Source organism: Taurulus bubalis, assembly GCF_910589615.1.
Source record: "Taurulus bubalis genome assembly, chromosome: 19".
Taxonomy (NCBI): Eukaryota; Metazoa; Chordata; class Actinopteri; order Perciformes; family Cottidae; genus Taurulus; species Taurulus bubalis.
In genome coordinates this window covers 11,233,489-11,255,879 of record NC_136607.1, presented here as the reverse complement: position 1 = coordinate 11,255,879, position 22,391 = coordinate 11,233,489, and the positions used below count along the sequence as shown (strand labels likewise).

General features: G+C 39.9%; 1 protein-coding gene across 1 annotated transcript; it reads right to left on the bottom strand.

Moving 5' to 3' along the window:
• Positions 1–1,706: 1,706 nt before the first annotated feature.
• Positions 1,707–21,656, bottom strand: sppl3 (signal peptide peptidase 3; the record flags this gene model as incomplete). Its single annotated transcript, XM_079234951.1, has 11 exons — positions 1,707–1,778; positions 2,232–2,341; positions 2,527–2,705; positions 2,968–3,131; positions 4,613–4,719; positions 6,355–6,467; positions 7,435–7,513; positions 7,737–7,856; positions 7,954–8,039; positions 9,179–9,256; positions 21,631–21,656. The coding sequence occupies 11 exons, from the start codon at positions 21,654–21,656 to the stop codon at positions 1,707–1,709; spliced, it is 1,134 nt and encodes a 377-aa protein (XP_079091077.1).
• Positions 21,657–22,391: the final 735 nt, after the last annotated feature.

Below are 22,391 nucleotides of genomic sequence, written 5' to 3'. Positions count from 1 at the left end.
ACACACACACACACACACACACACACACACACGCGCACACACACACACACACACACACACACGCGCGCGCACACACACACACACACACACCCTTATCTCCATACTTTGATTCTGACCTTTCAGAATAGTCAGGTCTTCATCGATAGAGGTGAAGTTCAGATGACATGTGCTGTTGTGCTGTTCCACTGACTTCTCTTATGACAAAACATATACAAACTGATCAGATATCACCATGCTCAGACATTTATAATGTCTAGAATTAGATGCTTTAAGTGTCTCCATGGCCATAAATACATGTACATTGAGGATGTGCACAAGAGAAATTACCCAGCATGATGTATGATGTGGTTTCATGATGAAAAGCAACATATCATACCTTAAAATGAATTCAACATTCATTTATTAGAAAAAAAAACACTGTTTACATTTCCACCTGTCCGAAGAAAGACCGATAAAAACAAAATTGCCCCCTGTTGAGTTTTCTGTAACTTTTTACAAGTTAGACACAAACCGTTTCCATTAGACATGTCATGTGTTCATGACACCGTTTGATCCAACACACGAGACACTAGAGCAGGAAACTAGCGTTTTTATCAACCAGCCAGCGGTGCAGATGTTTTTTTTTCTTCCCAAAGATCCATCAGCTACGTTTCTATCACACAAGCCAACAAACTTTAGAAAACAACCTCTAAGTGATGGATGCTCACCAGTCGACTCGCTGGCGTTAGTTTCCCACCCTATTCAACATGCTCCCGAAGACAAATACAAACTCAAGATACCGCAAATACACATATATACAAATAGAAGCGGCCCCTAAAATGCTGGGGGCAGCTTAACAATTTATAATGCATTTCTGTATATGCCAAGAATAAAACTTTTCTAAATAAAATACATAGTTATCTGTGGGGGCGGGGAATGGGGACAGCAGATGAACAGAGAGGAGGAGGGCGGGGCTCGTAGGGAGTGTCAGAGGGCGGGAGCGCCGGGAAAAAGCCATCGCGGTGGGACGAAGAGACAGATGAAGAAAGCAGGGGGCGGAAGAGGGAGGCGGATTCTTCTTTACTGTGTCGCTGCTCCCGAGCACTGTCCTGTGCCACTGCAACACTCCGCCTCTTCTCAGTTTGTTTAAATCATTCTATAATAATAATAATACTAATAATAATAATAATGACCACGAGAATGCAAAAAAAAAATAGAAACCCCAGCCATGTCTCACAACCCTAAGTCCACAAAAAGGGGGCGAGGCCTGGCCCTCGAGTTCATCTGAGTCGGTGACAAACAGAGATGCAGAGAAAATTAAAGGAACAGGGAAAGAAGTAAAATGCAGCGAGAAGAGGCCTGACGAATGGAACGAGCCTTGGGAGGGAAGTGGCAAATGAGACTAACTATAGAGCAGAGAAAAAGGAAAAAGGAGAGAGAGAGGGGGGGAGAACAAACACAGCATAGGCAGGATGTGCTATAATGAAGAGGAAATAAACAGAAAAGAGGAAGTGGCGATGAAACAGGGAGGATGTAGGGACCAACAATGAATCGTGTTGGGGCAATGTGATCCACACACTGGTGTCCTTCTGAGGGTTTTCACAGAAGATTGGCGGAAAGCATGAACAAGTGATGACGACATGGCCTCACTGTGAGTGCGCCCTCTCTCCTTCCCTCTAATTAAGGTAAAGGATCAGCAGTCCTCTGGTCGTTTATCCCAGGGTGCATCATACCTCCAGGAAGCGGGAGCTGCTGGTCTTGGTGTGGAAGGGCTCGGACCACATGCGCCGCAAATCACCCTGTGGACCACAAACACAAGCTTGGACACGAGTATTGAATCAAATCCTCACTGACCAGCCTAGAAAACGACTGTTTAACTTTTTCAAAAATAACAAGCTCTCTCTCATTTTTGCTGCGGTGAACAGGCTCCTTCATTCTACCCTGAACTTTCAAAGAATTCTCAGATGAAAAGGCTGAGTTGTGAGACCACGAAAGTTAGAGGAATATCACAATCATGATCACAGCCACTAAATGAAACATTTTCACAAGTTGCCATTAATAGAATAGACTGTATGTGTGAATTACATCATTTCAGTCAAAGATGTTTAAAACATTGCAAAAAAAAAATCCAACAGTAATAATCATTGCGCTCTCCGTTCTGGTAAGGAACAGTAAAGAATTCAAGCGGACTACTAAATTCTGCAAAACTACGACTGCTTAACATTGATTCCTCTCTCATCTCAGACTCTTACCTTCAGGTAGGCCATAGTGAGCAGAGGCAGCAGGGTGAAGGGCACCAGGTAGAGCAGCGCTGGCTGAGCAGCACGATGGATCCTGGAGGCCACAGTGGCAGTCAGCAGACCTGAAGACAGAATCACATCATCATCAATCACATTATATATTTTTTTTTAAAGTACAAAAAGAAAGATCATACTTCAAAATGTGTTTTGGAAAAGCACCAACATAACGGCTCTAAACACACCAAACACTGTCACAGTAAAACCCTCGACATTTCACACCCATCTGTCCATCGATTGCTTTTCTTACCCACAAAGTATCCGATGAGAGTGCAGTGGAAATAGGAGACGCGCTGCATGCGTCCGGACAAAGGGACTTCCCCATTCGCTTGCTTCTTGTAGTTGTCGTAGCGCAGGACGAAACATAACAGCAGCCCCGGCATCACGATGTCTCCTATTCCCAGCATCGAGAAGTGACTTCCTGTGGAGCTGCACGGATAGGAAAAAGAAGAAGAAAAACATTTGGGATGGCAAAATACAGAAACAGTAGAAACTTGGTTCAAAGTAAGTACATGACACAGAGTCATGTGCAATATAATACTACTATTTGTGTTTCATTATGTGCTTCTGTACGCAAATGTAGATCTTGAACCAAATCAAAGCGTTACAGCCGAGTGAGGTTATAATGCTAAACTACAAAAAAAATAAAAAGCGTTGGATTGTTTTCCCTGCGTGGTTCCACCAGTCTTACCTGGGAAAGACCAGTTTTCCAGGTAAGGAGAGACGGGGGACGTCGCGGCCCATCCCCGGCCCCAAGTGCAGCTTCCGGGACAGAACATCTATGGGATTTTCAGCAGGTTGGGTGGCAACTTTGACCATCACATTACTATTAAAGATGTAGGCTGAGAAGAACACCTGGGGGAGAGAGAGAGAGAGAAAGAGAGAGAGAGAGAGAGAGGAGGAATTTAGCCGCTCATGTCGACACATTCTCATCTCACTTTTCCAGAGGCCAATGATGTCTTATCATTGATTATTTTGTCAAACATACCGTCATAAAACGCAAAAGAATTGAGTTCATAATCTTATGAAGACGAGCAAGAGAACACCCATTTTTGAGAAGATGTTGCCAGTTTGGTATTTGAATAAATTAATTAGTTGATCAATACATTTTGCCATTAATAGTTTCAGCTCTAGTTTATGCGGCTTTTGTATCTGTTTTATATCTTAATCACTCAGTCGCTGCTTCAACTTCTCAAAGCAGGTGGAGATGATTTATCGGATTTGTCTCACATCACATTCTTGTGAGCATAAAAGGTCAGCGGGGAAATAACACTGAAGGCAGCTGTGAAGTGAATGTGTTCACCGGTAGAGCCTCAGAAGAAGCCGTTTGTTGTGCAGCGTCAGTGATGATTAGTTCTGTCTGAGATCAGTTTGTATTTGTGTGTAACATAGTTTCACTCCGTCTGGCAAAACCTGTGAGAAGCCGTTTTCTGTAGTCAAATGGCAATGCTTATCGTTTTTTATCCTTTACAACAAGTAATGGCAGCAACTATTTAACCAAATGTATAATTATATGAATGAAACTGATAATACATCTAAAGCAGCAAGGTGCTCATAGTTTCCCTCAGATTAAGATCTTCACTGATTACTTTGTTCAGTGGTTTAATGAAAATATGGAGAAAGAAAATTACGTTTGCAGTTCATCAAACAACTCAAACAAACAAAAACAACACAAAACATGACTTCCCACCTCTGTCTATCACCAACCCACTGATGCACATCTTCATAATAAAATCCCCATTTATGATACCGGTTCTCCTTGACTTTGGTGCCACTTTAGCTGCTAAGTGGCCATTGCTTTTGTGTCTTGTGCCCAGTGCGGGACCGGATCCAAAATAGGGACGATGCCAGATATGGATGATAAATCAAACCTGAATCTACCAATGCCAGAAAAAGACAGCTGGACATAAATGTTTTATAATTTATCAGAGGAAATTGTGATGGACCATCCTAATTATGGCTTGTAACATGCTCGCCTTCCTCTTCATCATTTATCTTGTTCCTTTGCATTCATGAAGGATGAGTTTAGCAGAAAGCTCTCTTGTATTAGTTCAGCCATAGTGATGATCACTGCATCATCGCTAACTGCCCACTTCTTTTAAAACAGTGTGGCTGGAACATGTTAAAAATGAGTCACTTCCAAAGCAGCATGTAATCTAGCTGGCAAGGAGGTTTTTGCTCATGTATGTTTAAAAAACACACGTGGGCGTTCATAAGCTGAATCATTACTATTCTGTTTTAGGTTTTATAGAAAGCTACTATTTGTAGACATTCTTTTAATGATTGTAGATGTCAGCTGTGATAGGGCTGAAGTTTTGGATGGGAGCATAACTTACCCAAAATACATCATAAATGAGCAGTCCTGACAGCAGCAGGCAAGACACCTTCAGACTGGGAAGCCGCACAAAGGCGATCATGGCCACACACAAGCCCATGGCTAAAGCTGCAGAGAGGAAAAACAAAAGATATTAAAACACACAGTTCCACGTCTTAAATGAGCTGAACTAGCAACACAGGCACTGATTCTAGCAAGTTTATTTAAGAAACATTAATTACTGTGCACACAGGCCTAATTAATTAGTCAGACAATTCTGATAAAATTCCTGTTTTAATTCACTTTTGGGAGCACATGGAATGATCTGACGAGACAAGATGGCGTTGAGGTGAAACATGGGACCATGTAAGGGTTTTTATGCATGGAAGCGTTGAGTCATTTAAAGTAAATGTTTACTCGAGTAGAAGTGTATATAAAATGGCATGCATTTACTATAGCCGGTGTAATGGTGATAGGAACCCAGAGGGGCACTGTAACATTACTGTGGTTCCAATGCAGGGACATATATATCATGCTTGTAGGTATTTTTTGTTCTTCTATTGAGTTTATTGTCATTACATATATTTGTTATTGTAATCATATAAACATAGTTTGTGTTGTTATAATGATGTTAGATTGCAGCTAGACAGCCCCATTTATACAGGTGTGTGCCTCTCTTATTATGAGGAGTGTGGAAGAATAAACCGCAGTTAAAATGCTATATTATAAAAAGGTTAAAAGCTCACGTATATGAATTCAAGCTGAATTTTGTGTGAGATAAAAACATTTTAAATGTTTGGATCGCATGATACAGTTAGTCTAAAACTAATAATATTACTAAAGCCTGATGTTTATCTGCAACCGTGCAGAAACACTGGGATAAAAGTGAATGAACAGATGTGCAAAAAAAAAGCTGTGTAGCATTCAAATAACGTTTTAGAAATTGAATGTCAATTTTATGAATGACGCTTTGAAGCTTAAGTACAGCCCTGCAAGGTTGTTTCAAACTCTTCTACACATTTTGTCAACTTTATAATCAGATTTTGATTCTTCGGATCATTTTCTAATTAAAATGGTTTGATCTTTGCATGTAATTTTATTCGTAATGAGGAAATGCTGCCATTTGCATTAAGGCAGCGGAGTTTGCATTACTGAAAACTGCCAGTAATATGTTTCAAATTAAATAAATGAAGTACACAAGCATTTACTTTTCTCTGTTTCGTTGGTGCCTCACTAAGATTCCAACTTTGAAAGGTCAGATAGCTTAAATGCCAGTTAGCAGCTGACTAACAGTGTTAGCATGCATCACACTGCAATAAAAGCCTTAAAATAGTGCTGCGAAAAACTTCATATTGTATGAGTCATGATGGCAAGTTCCTTCTTCAACTGAAGATGATAAACTGAACTTTGTCCAGCCTCTATTGAAGATTGAGACGGCTACCTACGCACTTCAAATCATGGTCTAACAATTGACAATGCAATTAATGTGAACCACAAACCACCCTGCAGTTCAGAGTAATGTGACTAATCTTTAGACTAATCATTTTTTGGGAACCATGAATAAAAATAAAAAGTTCTGATGTGTACTGAATTCTGGTGGATGGAGCACTTTGTAGTTTGGCTTCCTTGAAGAAATTGTACTTTCTTGATTCTTGTTCTTCTGAGTTTGTACTCATGGTTGAATGCATTTATTGTAAGTTGCTTTGGATAAAAGCGTCAGCTAAATTAAATGTAATGTAAAAAAGAGTCGCAGCAGAGACGCACCGTCCATGAGGAGCCAGTGTCCAGTCAGCACCCAGATGAGCACCAACAATACGGAGAGGGAGAAGGACAGGAGCTCAGCCAGAGTGAAACGCCCACAGCAGCCAAAGGAAATCCTGCAATCAGACAAAGAGGAGACACTCTCAATCAGCCTAAATCATACAGAGCCAGGGTGAGAAGACACCAGAAAGGTGAGGAGAGACGGGTGGAGGGAATATCCCTGGGATTTTCAGTGTAAGAAGATGTGCAGGCAAACATTTACAGGCAATTTACTTTCAGTGGAGCAAGTGAGTCCCAGAGTTCGTAATTCATGAAACGGATTCCTCCAGTAGTTTATGGATACTTGTCAGCTAGCTAATGATGGCTAAACTGTTATTGTCGTAGCTTAACAGCGTAAGTGCAGAAGTTGTTCTTCTTCTTCGAGTTTTTGTTTGGTGACAAAACAGCTTCAGGTGCATTACCACCTCTGGAGTGGTGCTGAGCCTGATTGGCATGTAGCCAGAGACATAGGGCTAAGTGTAAATTAAATGACAAGGGGACTGAGATGTGTAATTAATAAATGTGCAAACTACAGCCTGAGCAGAATTTATTTATGTACACAAAATAACAACAACCTTAGCACCAAGTAGAAAAGGGCTTTTGGGTTGGAGGGTTATTACTGATTCTGTAAAGCAGACAAACGCTTTAGTGAAACGAGATAGAACGCTCTGGATCTGTAACAGAGAGGAGGCGATCATTTTGGTTATGGAGTGGCTGGGTTGTGTTGCTGGGGATTCCTTGTGCTTTAGATGTCCAGACACCCGATACCAGCGGCTAATAAAATGCTTTGTATTCCGTAAATTAAAATAATTAATAAACTGACATGGGTCTAGTTTGGCTCAAATAACAAAATGTACTTCCCACTTGCTCTTAGTGGTGTTATTAAGCCTTGCAGGCCGTTTCAGTTGCAATTGACCGGAAGCTGATTTATGCTGAAGCACAGACCGTTACACATATTTGTAAAAGAATACGAAACAGCTTAAAGCAGTTGCAGCGACAACAGACGTGATGTAAAGACACACAGACTTCGCATGATGTCCTTACTTGTTCTGTGGGGAGCAGGGTCTGGTCAGATACTGGCACATTGGCAACAAGAGGAATGCAAATGCAATTGTTGCAAGAACTGAGGAGGAGAAGAACAAATTACAGCAGTGAAACGAAGGCCGAACACAACTCGACTACTACGTCCAGTCGTTTTCTGTCAGTTTCACGGGGCAGCTAACGGTGGCTACGTTACGTCGCTTCAATCTCACGGGGAAGAGGACTGCCCCAGTGTCTAACTACTGAACAGAAACATGAAAGCCTTAGTATTTCTACTGCTGTTTTGTGCTATGAGCGGTTCTCACCTGCAGTGCAGATGGTGAAGACCACCTGTACCGAGTCAAAGAAGAAGAACATGACTAGCAGAGACACCGAGGCTCCTATGGGCAGGAACAGGGCCTGTGTGGAGTCTATAGTCTGAATACCTGCAACACAAAACAAAACAAAATGATAAGCGATCACTTGTATATTCAAAGAAAATAATTTGTTGTGTGGCAAAATATAAAATATACAGACACTCACTGTTGTTGGAGCCGTTATTGAAAGCTCCCGGCATGGGGTTACCGTCCTTATCCTTTTCCTGGTTCTCACAATCCATGTTTAATGATCTGCAGGAGGGAGGGAAAGAAAGAAAGTGTGTTAAAAATACTTATTCTACGGTGAATGAATTAGTGTAAGTAAGAGTGAAATGTTGAAAAGATGGTTCCATTTTGCAGAGTTGGAGGCCCTCGAAAACTTAAGCTGAACTGTGGCTCTACTACGAAACCTTAACATGTCTCACATCAAGCCCACAAAATATTTCCTTTTCCTTGCTTTTATTTCCTATTCATATCTGACATTAACAGTCATACCAAAATTTGCTTATGAAAATCCCTAAATATGCAAAAAAATGTAAGTTATTTCTTTACTCTCCATGCGTATTACCCTCTTACAGAGATTTTACTGAAGACATTTTGACACGTCACAATAGAAAAAACACAAGAGTCAATAATTAAATTAATGATGGCTGAATTTTATTTAGCTGCTTCAGTTTCAGGGTCCTGGTATTGTGCATGCTGGCTCACTGTAAAGGCTTACAGAGACACTTGAATAAAACATTAATGATGAGAGCATTAATGTTATTAGTAACACCTTTGCTTTTTCCACTAAGACAAATAAAAATATCTGCTGTTAAAACTAATGTTGGAAACGTGAACAGCAGAATCCTTAAACATCACTTTTCTATTCAAATGCAGCGCAACTTGTAAACAGAATATCCAAAACAAAAGCAAACTGAGGTAACTTTTCGTCCACTAATATTATGCAAGTGCGATGATAAGAGCCGTGACTGAAGACTTTATGTTTTCGGGTTGTCCGGTCTAGTTTCTTGAATGTGGTCTAAGTTTCGAAAGGATGTGATTTCTTCAGAAAATAAGACTAAAGGATGCAGTTCAAAGGTCAAGGTCACTCTGACCTCACATCCATCCCATTCTCCTGATAGGCCAAACATTGAGCAAATTTCATGAAATCACGCACTTGCACTCAAGATTGAACCGATTATAATTTGGTGGTCAAAGACACTGTAACCTCACAAAACATGTTTTTTTCCCATAACGCATTAATTGATATGATAATATCACACAGATGTATAGTAGGGTAAAATGATGATGTGAAAATTATGACATTTGGGAGTATAGGTCCTCGCTTGTGTGGCAAACAAGACATCATTGTTGACAGCTGAAGTGATTGTTTATTCAGAGACACTCACCTGAAGCTGCCATAGACGATGAGGAGGATGGAGATGAGGAAGGTGGACACCTGGCTGGAGTCAACTAGGGAGTACGCCCTACAGAGGACAGAGAGAACAATACTGAAGTTATGAAACTGCTCAAATAAACATCGCCATCACCTTTAATGTAATACTGGAGACAAAAGCAGTGTTTTTGCTGGTAAACCTTTAAAAGAAAATTGTATAGTTAATAATGTATTCCCTTTGTAAAACAAGTATGTTTATTGACATTCCATTGATTAATTTTCTACTTGACAGAAGATGCCACTTTCTTCAACATGAGATGAACAGCAAAATAGAAAATTAAATTAAATCAGCCTTAAATACACAAATGGTATTGTGAAAGGACTGTAAGACTAAAAGTCATTGTTACTTTGCTGCTTCCTCTTTTTGTTAGTCCGAACAGGAATCTTTTACACACTGCATGTTGCTCTGAAACCAGTTAGCTGACACCTAACTTGAGGACATTTTCAACTTCTCAATTTGATTTAATGAAAATATGGTTTGAACCTGAGATAGTACAGCATATCACAGTATGCCAAATACAGGAATATTCCCTTTTACACTCAATTAAAAACCACAAAGTGCATCTTAAGGACACAAGGTAATACAACAAACATAATCATTTTATAACTTCAGCCTTTTTTAACATAACATTTAAAAAAAAAGGCTGGGAATGAAGCGAACTATCACAAATAGTCCGGTGTGTAAACTCACGCAAGTAAAGTGTGTTGTGAACGCAGCATTGAGGAGCATTGAATTTAATTGAATTCAGTTTATTTTGTATAGCCCAAAATCACAAATTAAAATGATCCTCGGAGGGCTTTACAATCTGTACACATAACATCCCTGTTCCAGGGCCTCACAACGGATCAGGAAAAACTCCCCAAAAAATAGTAAAAACCCTTTCAAAGGGAAAAAAGTAAGAACCCTTCAGGAGAGCAAAATGGAGGATGCCTCCATCAGGATGGACAGAAGCAATAGATGTCATGTGACCAGAATGAACAGAGTTACAGCACATTACATGAATATGACAGAAATTGAATTGAATAAACGGCACTCTACTGCACTAATAATTCCCTTCAAAATAAAAGCACAGGATTTGTTTTTGCCCATGCAAAGGCCCGTGACCCGCGGGCCTTGAGTTTGACAGCAGGTGTAGAGAATGGTTAAGATTAAGTACAGTATGGATTTAACAATGTATACAATGGCCAACTGACCTGCACCTTCTGTATATGGGGAACTGTGTCGAATCAGCTCAATTTAAGTGTTCAACTAGAATCACTGTATTCAAAATGACTAGATGAATTTTAAATCTTTTTTTAGTCTACAAGAACACACAACACATTGATACCGCCCTCTTAAAGAAAATGCTGTATTGCAGAGACGAAGATATTCTATTACCCTGACATCAGTGTGCTTAAAATAAAAAGTGCAAATTTTGTCGGGAACTTGGGAAAAAACAAGCGATCGATTATTAAAATCAATAAGGCAAATGTGACCTATATGGTTCTCGGCACATTGGAAACTCTCTACAAAGCAACAACAATATTGTCTTCTACATTTTTAATTGGGCCTTTTGATGTAATTTGAGAGCATATGACTCATACATAGTTTACAAAAATAAGCATCAAATAGCTTTGGTTTAAAAAACAAACAATGAAAAACATGCAATTCAAATCATTTGGCAACAGCATAGAAGAAAAGAGGACAGTCTACTTCTTAATACCGCAAGAAGAAATACATTTTTATATTCATATATTGTTGTATTTGTTATATTGTACCTTTTTGAAAAGGTGCTTTATAAAGTGTAGCCCTTATTCACAGTTCAATTTGAATCAGTATTAAACATTATAAATCAGAATGTATAAGTTTGTATGGTATTTAATGAAAACATAACAAGACCCTGTCCTGAAACATCACACAGATATAAAGTAACTTCACAAAAATAAATGCCTGAACAGCCAGAAATGCATAAGGCAATTGACCCAAGTCCCGCCCCTTGAACGCAGACTGGCCAATCATTGCGTAGCATCGGTCAGCACCTAGAGAAAGCAGACATCTCTACGGGCGATACTTCCAAAACTAGGCAACTCACACCGAAACAATCTAGATTGATACATAGCACTACAGGGAAGAGGAAAAATGTGCTTTTTTTTAAAAGCTCTAGTACCTCCGTATACAATAGTGCATCCAGCTCAGGGTTCTCTCTGCCTAATAATGGTGGAGATTAATGTGTTGTGGTCCACTTGGAACCCAAATGTTTGCTCCATTAATATGTAAGTAATTTTTACAACAACAGTATGCAGGATTCTCTTCCTTCATTCAGCTTCATTGTTCAACTCCTGCGTGCCGACACCCAAGAATTCTGCTTACGGATATAGTCCAGTGTAGTTAAATTAAACTATTTGTCAAACTATTGTCTTAATCTAATAACTGTGGCCATGCATGCAATCATAGTCAATGTACAGCTCAAAATACCTTTTCACTTTACTTGAAACTGTTCACTTTGTTAATTTTGCAAGTTCTTAATTAAATGAGAAAATATTTTGTATTTAATTCACAAAACAGTAGTTTACCATGTGGTTATTTCATATAGACTATTTCATTATTTATTTACCAGAAACATGCTATATTGTGATATAAATATCATTATTGAGATATGAAAATACTCATTTAAAGTGTTATTGTCCTATTTCAGTCACTGTGGGTAATTAGATTTGTAACATGTAATCATGTTCTAAAACATGATCATGCAGACTTCTCAAAAGGTGGTGATAGCATTAATACCAGCTAGTGAAGAATAAGGGTCTGAACGTCAGTGGTACTATACAAAAGGCTTTTCCTTTATACTGTTTCTCTTTACAGCCATCTGAAGGCAGAGATTGTTTGGGTTTAAAACTAAACTTTAAAGATAATTCCCGTCCCAGACAACAATAATTTCCCTCCAGGAAAACTCTACAGGATTCCCTATAACCGTCAGTGTGTCATGTCCAGAAGAGCTCTGTGATTAACGGGGGTAAAAGTAATGAATGTGATTGGCCATGATTGTGACAGCCTCTAATGCACCAGCCTAAAATGTGCTCTTACTGATCCCAGGTGCGCCAAGCGAGCCTGGCAGTGAAATTACCACACACCTAGTGGTAGGCTAATCAGTTTCAGTTTTTTTAGCACACTGATGATACGTACGTACTTATCCAGAGTGCAAAAAATGGAAATAGCTTGAGTGCCACAGTCTGTGTGTGAGAGTTGGAAACCCTGGAAACAAACGTGTGGCACAGCAACGACAAGTGCTTATGTACTGAGGAAGTGGATCCGATGGTTGAACTCGGACGTAAAGACGTTACCAGTTCATATCAGTTCAAGGCCGTTCACTTTGAAGGAGCAATGGCCAATGAGAAAACTCCAACACTCGTCTTAACCAACGGTGAAACTTTATCACCGAGTGACTCAGTCAGTCAGCGACAGACTTGTGTGTTTATTGAGCTGGCCTCGCCTAGCCAAACATAATCTAAATTCCTCTTGACCTACATCATCCCCTTGCAATCTGTTATTGTGTGTTGGGAGAAAGATGAGACAAAACAAACAGGAGCTGATGAAGGACATCATAATGCAAGTCTTTGGCCAAGGGATGCTGTTAAAAAGAAGTATCACTTGGATGGTGGCATCTGCCTTCTGGTCCAGGAGACAAAGTGCACTTTCTAGATTAATATGGCGTTAAAACGTTCTATTTCTACAGCTATACACATCTGTTAATCAGTCAAACAAACAGATTTTTCCAAACTTTCCAAAACAAGAGGCTGTAAAGATTACAAATCTAATTAATCCCAAAATGTTATTATTTCCTAGTGTAATCAGGCTCCTAGTTTGCAGACTAGATGCAGCATTTAAGCACCAAACTGTTCCCATGTCAATGATCTGGGGCCTTGGCGTAGCGGAGACTTGACATGCGACCTTATAATGCAGCCTTTTCTGGGGGCAAAGACAAGGCTGGCATTGTGAAGTGGCTTCATGTGAGAGGTGCAGATTTGACCCCAATCCTGACCTGTCTGTCTCCTGTCAAACTCTCTGGCTATGGGTGAGGAATGCAGTCTGAAGTTAAAAAAACAAAAAAAAACAGTGACCCCTAATAATGTTATCACCATCTTAGCTCTCCCCAAATTTCATCAGGGACTTAAAAAGCCCCAATGCATCAACCGCTGAAACGTATTGGCTATCATCAGATCCACATGGCTGTCTAAAGCACTGATACCGTTCTATTTTTGGAATAAACCATCATTGGCTGAGTCTGAAATTGGCATTTTATTTAAGTGTCTGAATTCAGTATTGTGCCCTAAAAATTAAGGGGATGCTCCAATCGATCAGTTATCGGTTCGATTGGTGGTCTTTATAAAGCTTGATCAAAAGACGCAAAACAAGCAAGACAATTTTTCAAAAATTCCGCTACACAACCTGTTCAAGGTGGGAATGTTGTGCCGTAATTTCGCCTGGCTGTTCTGTATCAACAGTATACAGAATGGGGGGGCATTGTTGCTCCACCACTAAGGCGGCACTGTAGGAAGTCACAGAGTCAAATCGCCTTCTGGGTAAAAGGGAGAGCCGGCGTGGCGGGACTCCACGCACGCACGCACGCACGCACGCACGCACGCACGCACGCACGCACGCGTATATATATGACTGACAATAGATTAAATGTTGTCAATTCATGATACTTTCTTATCATTTAATTGTACTACGCCATGTACCATGTTTTTAAGAACAGCTAAATAAATAATGTCCCACATTAAATACAGAAGAAGGCTTCAAATAAATCCAATGACCGGTGTTTGTTATCGGCCGATACGGCTTCAAGCGATTGTCCCCAAAAATCATGATCGAAGCATGTCTACTATAAAACAACCCCCAATGCATTAATAATAAAAAATACAATAAAACTGTGGCCCAGATATGTTAACTAACCCTAGCCCAATCCCAAAATGCAATGCATCGCATTTTATACAAATGCCCTTGTACAACAACCTGAGTAACACATATGAGCCAATGTTAGCTTGCAGATATATTGTATTGATGAATGTTGGCCGATAACAAGTAATTGAAGCATATTATTGCCAAATATATGTTTGAGGATATTACTAAATAGTGTCACAATTACATAGTTTGTCCTCCACAGAGCAAACATATGTTTTAAATTCTAAAATGTCCGCTCCCTACTAATTTTAGGGATCGTAGGCAGATTTTAGAATCTCTCACATCTGTGAGGTGCATATAAATTCGGTATAGTTTGGGCTATACGAGTGAATGTTGGATTGCAGAATTTCCTGCTCACTATCTAATAAATAATTGAGTATTTATTATATTGAGAATAATAAATGAAACAAAGAGAGCCAAAGCTACAGAGGGTGTAAAGTGGCATAGGGAAAGCCTTTCAAATCATGATGACAGATGCACAGCACAGGAAACCACATTAGCAAAAAGGTCACAAAAACAGTCACAAGTTGACCCGGGTCATCTATGACTGAATGAGCTTAACAGGACATTTGTTACACTACGAGATATAGTAAAAAATAAAAATAAAAAAAACATAGAGTTGAATCAACATTTGGAACAGTTTCTGCTACTTGTTTCCCCCACTACTGGCATTTCTTTCTTTTTTATTAATGTATGATTTAGTGAGCTCTGGGTCATATTTTTGAAGGCAAAAATCTCCCACTCTACTACTACTCAGCTTGGTTAAAGTGCAGCACCACACATTGAATATAAATGGTTTTCCTCTGCAATAGACGGTATCATGCACTGCCAGCAAAAGTCGAAGGAATGTAGCATGGTAAAATGTTGATTACATTAAATTGATAAGAACGTATATGAATGTCTCCCTAACCATCGGTGCAGGGAAAATGAAAATGCACAAAATACCTACACAAGGAAACGTATAAAATCCATATAGAAAACCTTTATGGAGCATGAACATGGAGGGGTAACGCCATCATGGTCTGAACAGGGCTCATGAGTAAATGCATTTTGGTTTGGTCAGTAAAAGTTATGTCATTTGGATACTGTAAGCTGGGTTATAAACGGGGTAATAAACTATCTAACAGGGTAATCAAAGGGCACTATTTCTCATGTGTAGAAATACCAGGACCGGCAACGTAACTCTGCCATTTTCTGCTGGCATACAGTGAAAACTATTTCAGTTACGAGTGCCACTGAGCTGCAATACTAGTTTCCATTCAAGTACTGACAGAGACAACAGCCCTCGCATAACAAGACTCTGTGCTCTAAATCGTTTTTCATTCTGGTGTGCATGTGACGCAGGAATTCACAGGTTTCATTGTGATGCTGAAGGGAAAAAACAAGAATCTCCCGTCTCCTTTCATTCATTCATCAGTACAGGAATGACTGCCGGGTGTTTAGGAGGGGAGGGGTAACATGTAGTTCACTGTGGAAAAGGGACACTGGGACAATACTGCATCATGCCCTGGTCTTGTTTTATCCCATACAGGCCTCTACAAAATGACTAATACACACACTCGGCAGCACACTTAACAGATTTGACATACACAACAAGGTCGTTATATCCCAAATAAAGCCGAACCAATCACGAAACCATGTGTGCGTTTCATTTTTGTAAGTACTAAACTACACAGGTTAAATGTTTTGCCAACAGTTTAGCCTCAAGCATTAATACAGTGATTAAGAAACTGGCCTTGTTCTTCTACACAGACCCTAATGATGTCACTGCCTCACTGTCAACACAGCCAGTAGATAGACAGCTAGTTTAATCTACCACAGACCTAATTCATATTCTAGCATCGAACTGGTTCCTCTGAATTCTGCGCACAGCCGCCTGTAGAACATGGGTGAGATAGATGAATGGAACATTTAAAAACAAAATACAATCCCGGACTGTTGAGGGCTGGATGGCAGCCCAAAGTGCCATAAGACGTCCTTGTTCACTGACAGACTAGGTTTTCAATAACACAATTCCAATACCGTCCTCCATCAAGCCAGTTGCATGCATGACTTGACCATTAAGGGCCAGGTCACTAGCCTACAATGAAGACTTTTACGAATGCTGCCCTGTGTGTATTAAAACAAAATAATGTCTTACTCAGTTCTCACCAGATTATACACATGGAGAAACAAAGTGAAAGATTCTGCATATATATTGACTTAACAAGCACTATTAGTTACAGTAGCCACTGGTTGAAGTGGCCGCTGGACCTCCTATAGGGAAATAACATGCATATGCCTCCACTTTCTCATCCAATTATGGATGTAATGGGTTACATCCAACCGGTAGAAGAATGTAATTTGCAATCAACAATTACCTTTGTGCCTTTCTAAAGAGAAATACACCTCCCCCGCATTGCTGCCCTGTTGTGTGTTTACACCCTACTATGTTTCTCTCTTGTTTGAATGTGCTGATAAGATTTCAACATAGAAATGAATATAAAAGAATGCCATAATGGCATGTGAGTGTTGGGCATGTCATCTCATGTGCACAAGTACGCCCTGCAGAATTATGTCTCTCGGCAATTTAGAGAGAATATATATTTAAATTAGCTGCAGGTCAACATTTTAAGATTTCAGATTGAATTATTTTGTTATTTTTTTTCAGAACACATGGCTCAAAATGCAGTAGACCCCTGTATGTTCAAATCAAAACTATTTAGGCTTTGAAATTCTGACGGCTAATCTTAAATGGAGCTTCTGTTCAAGATGCAGGCAACAGGTGTTCAGTAATCTGTCAGATTCAAACAAAGCAATGAATGCTCTTAGCAGGACACAGAGGCATTAGTTGTGTCAATATAGTTCAAATATACAGTCGAGAAGAACCACAAGTGAGGATGTGACACAGTGCTTGCTGCCATTTGTCTTTTTTGGTGTACCACATATTCTTATTGAAAAAGACTGCAGACGCTCATTTACACTAGATATTTATGTTAATTACATGTATCGTTTTTAGTCTATAGTGAATGTGCTGAAGGCAATATTTTCACGCTCAACCTCACCTCCTGTGCCTAGAAATGCAGAGCTTGAACTAGATTGTACCGTGCATAGTCTAAATAGGATTTTGGGATAAGATCTCAGTAACCGTGTTTCTTGAGGAAGGATATTTCTTGAATTATTTAATAAAAAGGCAACAGTTTCAGCTATGATAGCATGTAGGATGTTATTGGATATCAATAATAAACAAGATGATTTCAAATTACATTTTTGAAAAACCTTTATCAAATCTGTGTGATAATACTTTCTGGAAAATATCCTCAGAAATTGTTGTTTTTACACTAACGAAGCAGCTGTTGTTGGTTTGTATGTACTCTGAGGTAATAACAGTAATGACTAATGTCAGGCAGCAAAAATCACAAACGATCTCTCTCTAAAACTCCCCATCTCTAATACAAGCCTGTGTGGAATTGCAGATGAAGAAAAACTATTGTTGTTGAGGGCGAAAATATTGACATATTCGCTAATAACCTTGCACACTTGCACAAACCCTGATTAGCTTGTAAAACATTTGCATACCAGTAAAAACAAGCTGCAGAGACGAGTTTGGCAGGTAACATGCTCGGTTTCTGCTTGTGATACCAGAAAATAAGGATCACATGTGTTAATGTACATCAAAGGATTTTCTCCATTTTCTTTATCAAGTAAAGTAACAATGGTTGTTAAACCTTCTTCTTGTGAGTATTCGTCATTATTTTTGACATTAGAACTATACTCAGCCAATATTAACCTCCATGATGTGTGGGAAACACATATTTCGAGGCAGAAATTCAAACTTTCAATTTGATTGATGTGGTTTTTCATACTGGAGACTTCAGCTCGAAGTGTGGGAAAAGTGGTTTCACTATAGCTCGGTCATGAAAAAAGATGATGCCTTTGTTTACCAATGTGTTACAAATACGTGTTGTCTGCTACTTTACCAACAAATCAAAAGGCACAATTGGGCAAAAGCAATGGCTGCAACAAAAGTTGTTAATTAAATAAATGTTCAGGCAAAACATAATGGTTTACTACTCAAGATAATTTATTCTTTCCCTTTCAAATTACTAGATTAAAAGATTCCATGTTATGGCACCAACAAGTGCAGAGACTGATCAATGTCTCCCAGATACAAATACAAAGAAGAGTGGCATACTACATTTGTCCTTTGCCTTTAATGGACAAGTATATTCAAACACTATAAGAGAACTGCATATGTCTGCTCTTACTTACACATGGCACGCTGCACAAATTAAAATGAGGAAGCGAAACTAGGAGAAAACAACTCCATTAACAAATAGCTGTACCAGTGTGACGATAACATAAAGCCACAGTTTGGACTCAAGCAAGCTGCGATAAAGCCACATGCAGCCATGAAGGTTGTTGAACATGTCATCAAACTACAACTTGCATGCTCTCAAAAAAGACACATACAAAACCACACGCCTTAACAGGGGTGGCTGTGGTTTATTTCTGAGCAAGTCATCCAGGCAGGCGATTGATAAATATAAAACTTGCAAACGGAACATGCAAATTCTGCCAAGCACAGCATCAAATTCAAACGCCTGCACATGCAATGTCATTAGGTCTGCGTCTTCTAAAACCTGCTTTAGTCAAGTATCACTTGTACAACAAATTATATTATCAATGTCCATGATCACTTAACGTAATGGTTTCCAAAATGCATTATTGCTTTTTTTATGCCCGTAAAGCAACACTTAAGTGAGTGGTACGTCACAACTTCCTGGGTGTTTGTACCTTTTCTGCTTCCAAATTGATGGGAGCATGGGGTTGCTTTTAATGGCTCAAGATGTGGAAGAAACACAGACACAACTGGAAGAGGTAACATTTTCAAACGACTTATGTTTGCTGAGGATGTACAACTGTCATCTGTTCATTTAAAAATAGAAAAAATAAAGCAGAGCATCATGTAACTTTAGGTTAGTTTAACTCACTGATGTTGGTATGAAGTAAAAGACTTCCTACTGAGCAGGTACGGTAATATGGAAGTGGTGAAGTTAAATGCAACAGCATTAACATTTTTCCACCACAATTACAACCACGCCAAATGCCGTGTTTCAAGAATGTTTACACTTCTGCATAGGTATGAGAACGATAACATTTTGAAAATGTGCAGCTTTGCAGTCTTGAAGCAACATAACTTAAGACTGGGAGCATTTCCATTGCCAATCAGCAGCTCCCAACATGGCAACGCTTGAGCCGGCGGCTTGTAGCTAACTGTTCTAACAACACTACCACAAAAGTGCTGACAGAGCTACCAGTGTTTACCTGAGGGGGAACCTGAGGGTGGGTACTACACTTTTACAACGACTAGACGGCATTATTATTAGCTGTAACTGGCGAACGAGAGCAGTGAGACGCAATAATGGGGCACGCTCACATGCATGAAAATGCACTAAAAGTGTGTGCGGCCGGCCCGGCTATGTCAACAAAGCAAAAAGAAGCTAGAACAACAAAACATGCAGAGTGATTTCATTCCCTGCTCAGGTAGACATTACTCTACTATATCTTCACATAGCAATAGTTGTTTGCTGTTTTATGAATGCTCTGAATGTCACATATTGTTCCTTTAAACACATACTCGCTCACAACCTAATACCTTTGAAATAAATGTAAGGAATTAAGCAAATAATGCAACCGATCATGTGACACTGTTCAACGATTGCATCTTGACATAAAGTGCATAAAGTTGGGCAGTCATTTGACCACATTGGCTGTCTTGAGGCTTTGCACACTGCAGTGATAAAAGCAAGTGTGACTTATCAGTTTGGTTGCACAGCAAAAACTAAATTGAAGCATGAATATAAGCTTCGGCTGTTTTGCCACCTTTAATCATCGCTCAAGGTTCATACACAGTTTTACAATACATTTTACGAGATTTTACTGACCATACATTCTCTAAAACTTCTGTGAAAAACAAGAATAAAATGTTGTGGTCTGACGTTAGCGCACAGAGAACAACGTAACATCTTATGAGCTGCACAAACATTTAAGCATTAGTTCAACCAGTATAGATTTTTCTCAGTTGATCTTAACTGAACACAAACACTCTATTATACAGGATTTAGGGAAGTCAATTACCATGACTTTTCCAAAGATTTCAGGTTCATTTATTTTTCCAAAACTTCTACAGACATGGAAATTGCTTTTGTTTTATTTTTATTTTATTAAACATGTTCAGGTGTTTTATGACCATACACAATGTGAATAGTGTGTGTTAACGAGAAATTGTAATATTACATCAGAGTGAAAAATCTGCAGTGGTTGGGCTTTTTCTTCTGCAAGCAATTTCACCAACAGTGCAGCTTTTTTTAAATGAAAACTACAATGACAAAAGCCAGCCAAAATATAAAAAAAGTCACGATGTAGCAGGACAAGCTTTTGTTACTTCATCTGAAACGGATAAAAAGGAAATACTCGAAAGAACACTGTCATTTCCAGGAAATAATCACAATGTGACATTAAACGAGATTTCGGTAAACCCATCAAATCAAATCACCACATTTCTGTGGACCTTCACTATTCAATAGACCTGGTCTGCTATTGGAGACGTATTGGTTTGGACTATTCATACATAAGACGATGCTGCTCTAAGCGGTGTGCCAACATTAAACCCGTGTTGCTGGGATCAAACAAGCATAATTGATCCCATTTTATTAACTAGGCCTCACTAAAGTCAGGACATATTAATTCATGGGGGCAACGCATTTCAGTGATCACAGCATCTCTGTCTGGCTTCCTTTCATCCATTCCTCAGCAAGCAGTAACATACAACTACAACGTTCATCTTGTTTCAAGTCAGTGCACCTGATATTTCCGCACATATCATTTGTGACACCCTGTCGTGTGTCACAAATGCCAACCTCACGCTCAAAACTGGCATTTGTTGGACACGACTGCGATGCCAGTGAGCTAGCTTAGCTCCACGGCGGAACCTTTGTTATTGTGTGCAGCGGATAGACGACGAATGCTAGCCATCTAAAGCAGCTAACGCCAATCCGCTGGCACAGCTAGTGTCCAATACTCGGCTTGACGCCGGCATGCGGTGTCATTACACTGACGATGGCAGCAAACTGGTCATTCCCCGACTGGTGAATACACTTATCAAGCCGTTAGCTAGGCAACTAGCTCACAATAGAAGTGGAGCTAGCTTAGCGTCAGCTGGTGGATCTGATTAGCCGCAGCTAGCTAACCAGTTAGCCGTTAGCAACATCACAGCTGCAGGGGGAAATGGGATTAGTGACATTTTACACGCCACACGGTGATAAATGCACCAGAAGGAGTCTGTGTGAAGAGCATTTCCGTGAATTGTGATAAATACAGTTTATTGGTTTAATGACCTATATCACGTAGCGGCGGCGGCTTGCGCACGGTAGCTACTAACGTTACTACTAATCGGTAGCGCGGTGCCTGTGCGCACTCACCAGGATGAGTAGCCCTGCTCCGCCATATCGCCGAAAACAGTGGGTTCCGCGACTGTGGCTAACACAGATTCAGGTCCCGGTGACAACCCGATGGGACCTCGAAGAGGTTTTCTGCGGATCCGTTCACGATCCAACGTCCTAGCAGTTACTTTTAGGTGACAACATGACGATACATCCCGGCAGGCAGCTAGCAGTCACTAGCTGGATCTCTTGCAAATTGAAATGGGAATGATGGTTTGCTATCGTTAGGTGGACAAGACAAAGCACCCCGAGAAAAAAAAAACACTGATGTTATTTTCGTCAGTTTCGCTAATGTCCCGCCGTCACCCCAGCCGTGAAGGCTCGGTCTCCAACGATGCTACACCCAGTGTAAATCCATATTCAACATGATGTATCCAGAATAAAATTCAGATATTCCTCAAGTCTGCACCCCTAGCTGTTATGGGAGACGCTCAGCTTTGTTTTCTATGGCGAGTCGCGGGAACGCGCAAAATCGCCCTGCTGTAGCGCTACACAAGTAGGACGTGCACTGAAACGCTTTCGTACACTGAAACGCTGGCAATGGTTTCCCTTCAGCGAGCAGCATTGTCGCTTATTGTATACACCTACAACTGTGGCCGCGGGCATTACATTTAGAGTAGAACATTTCATTTATGGTTATACATATTTTTGTTATTGCCGAATAATTTGATATAATCATAAACGTGATTTGGGATTACTGACAAAATACTAATGAACGGACAGCCCCTCGGTATTAGACT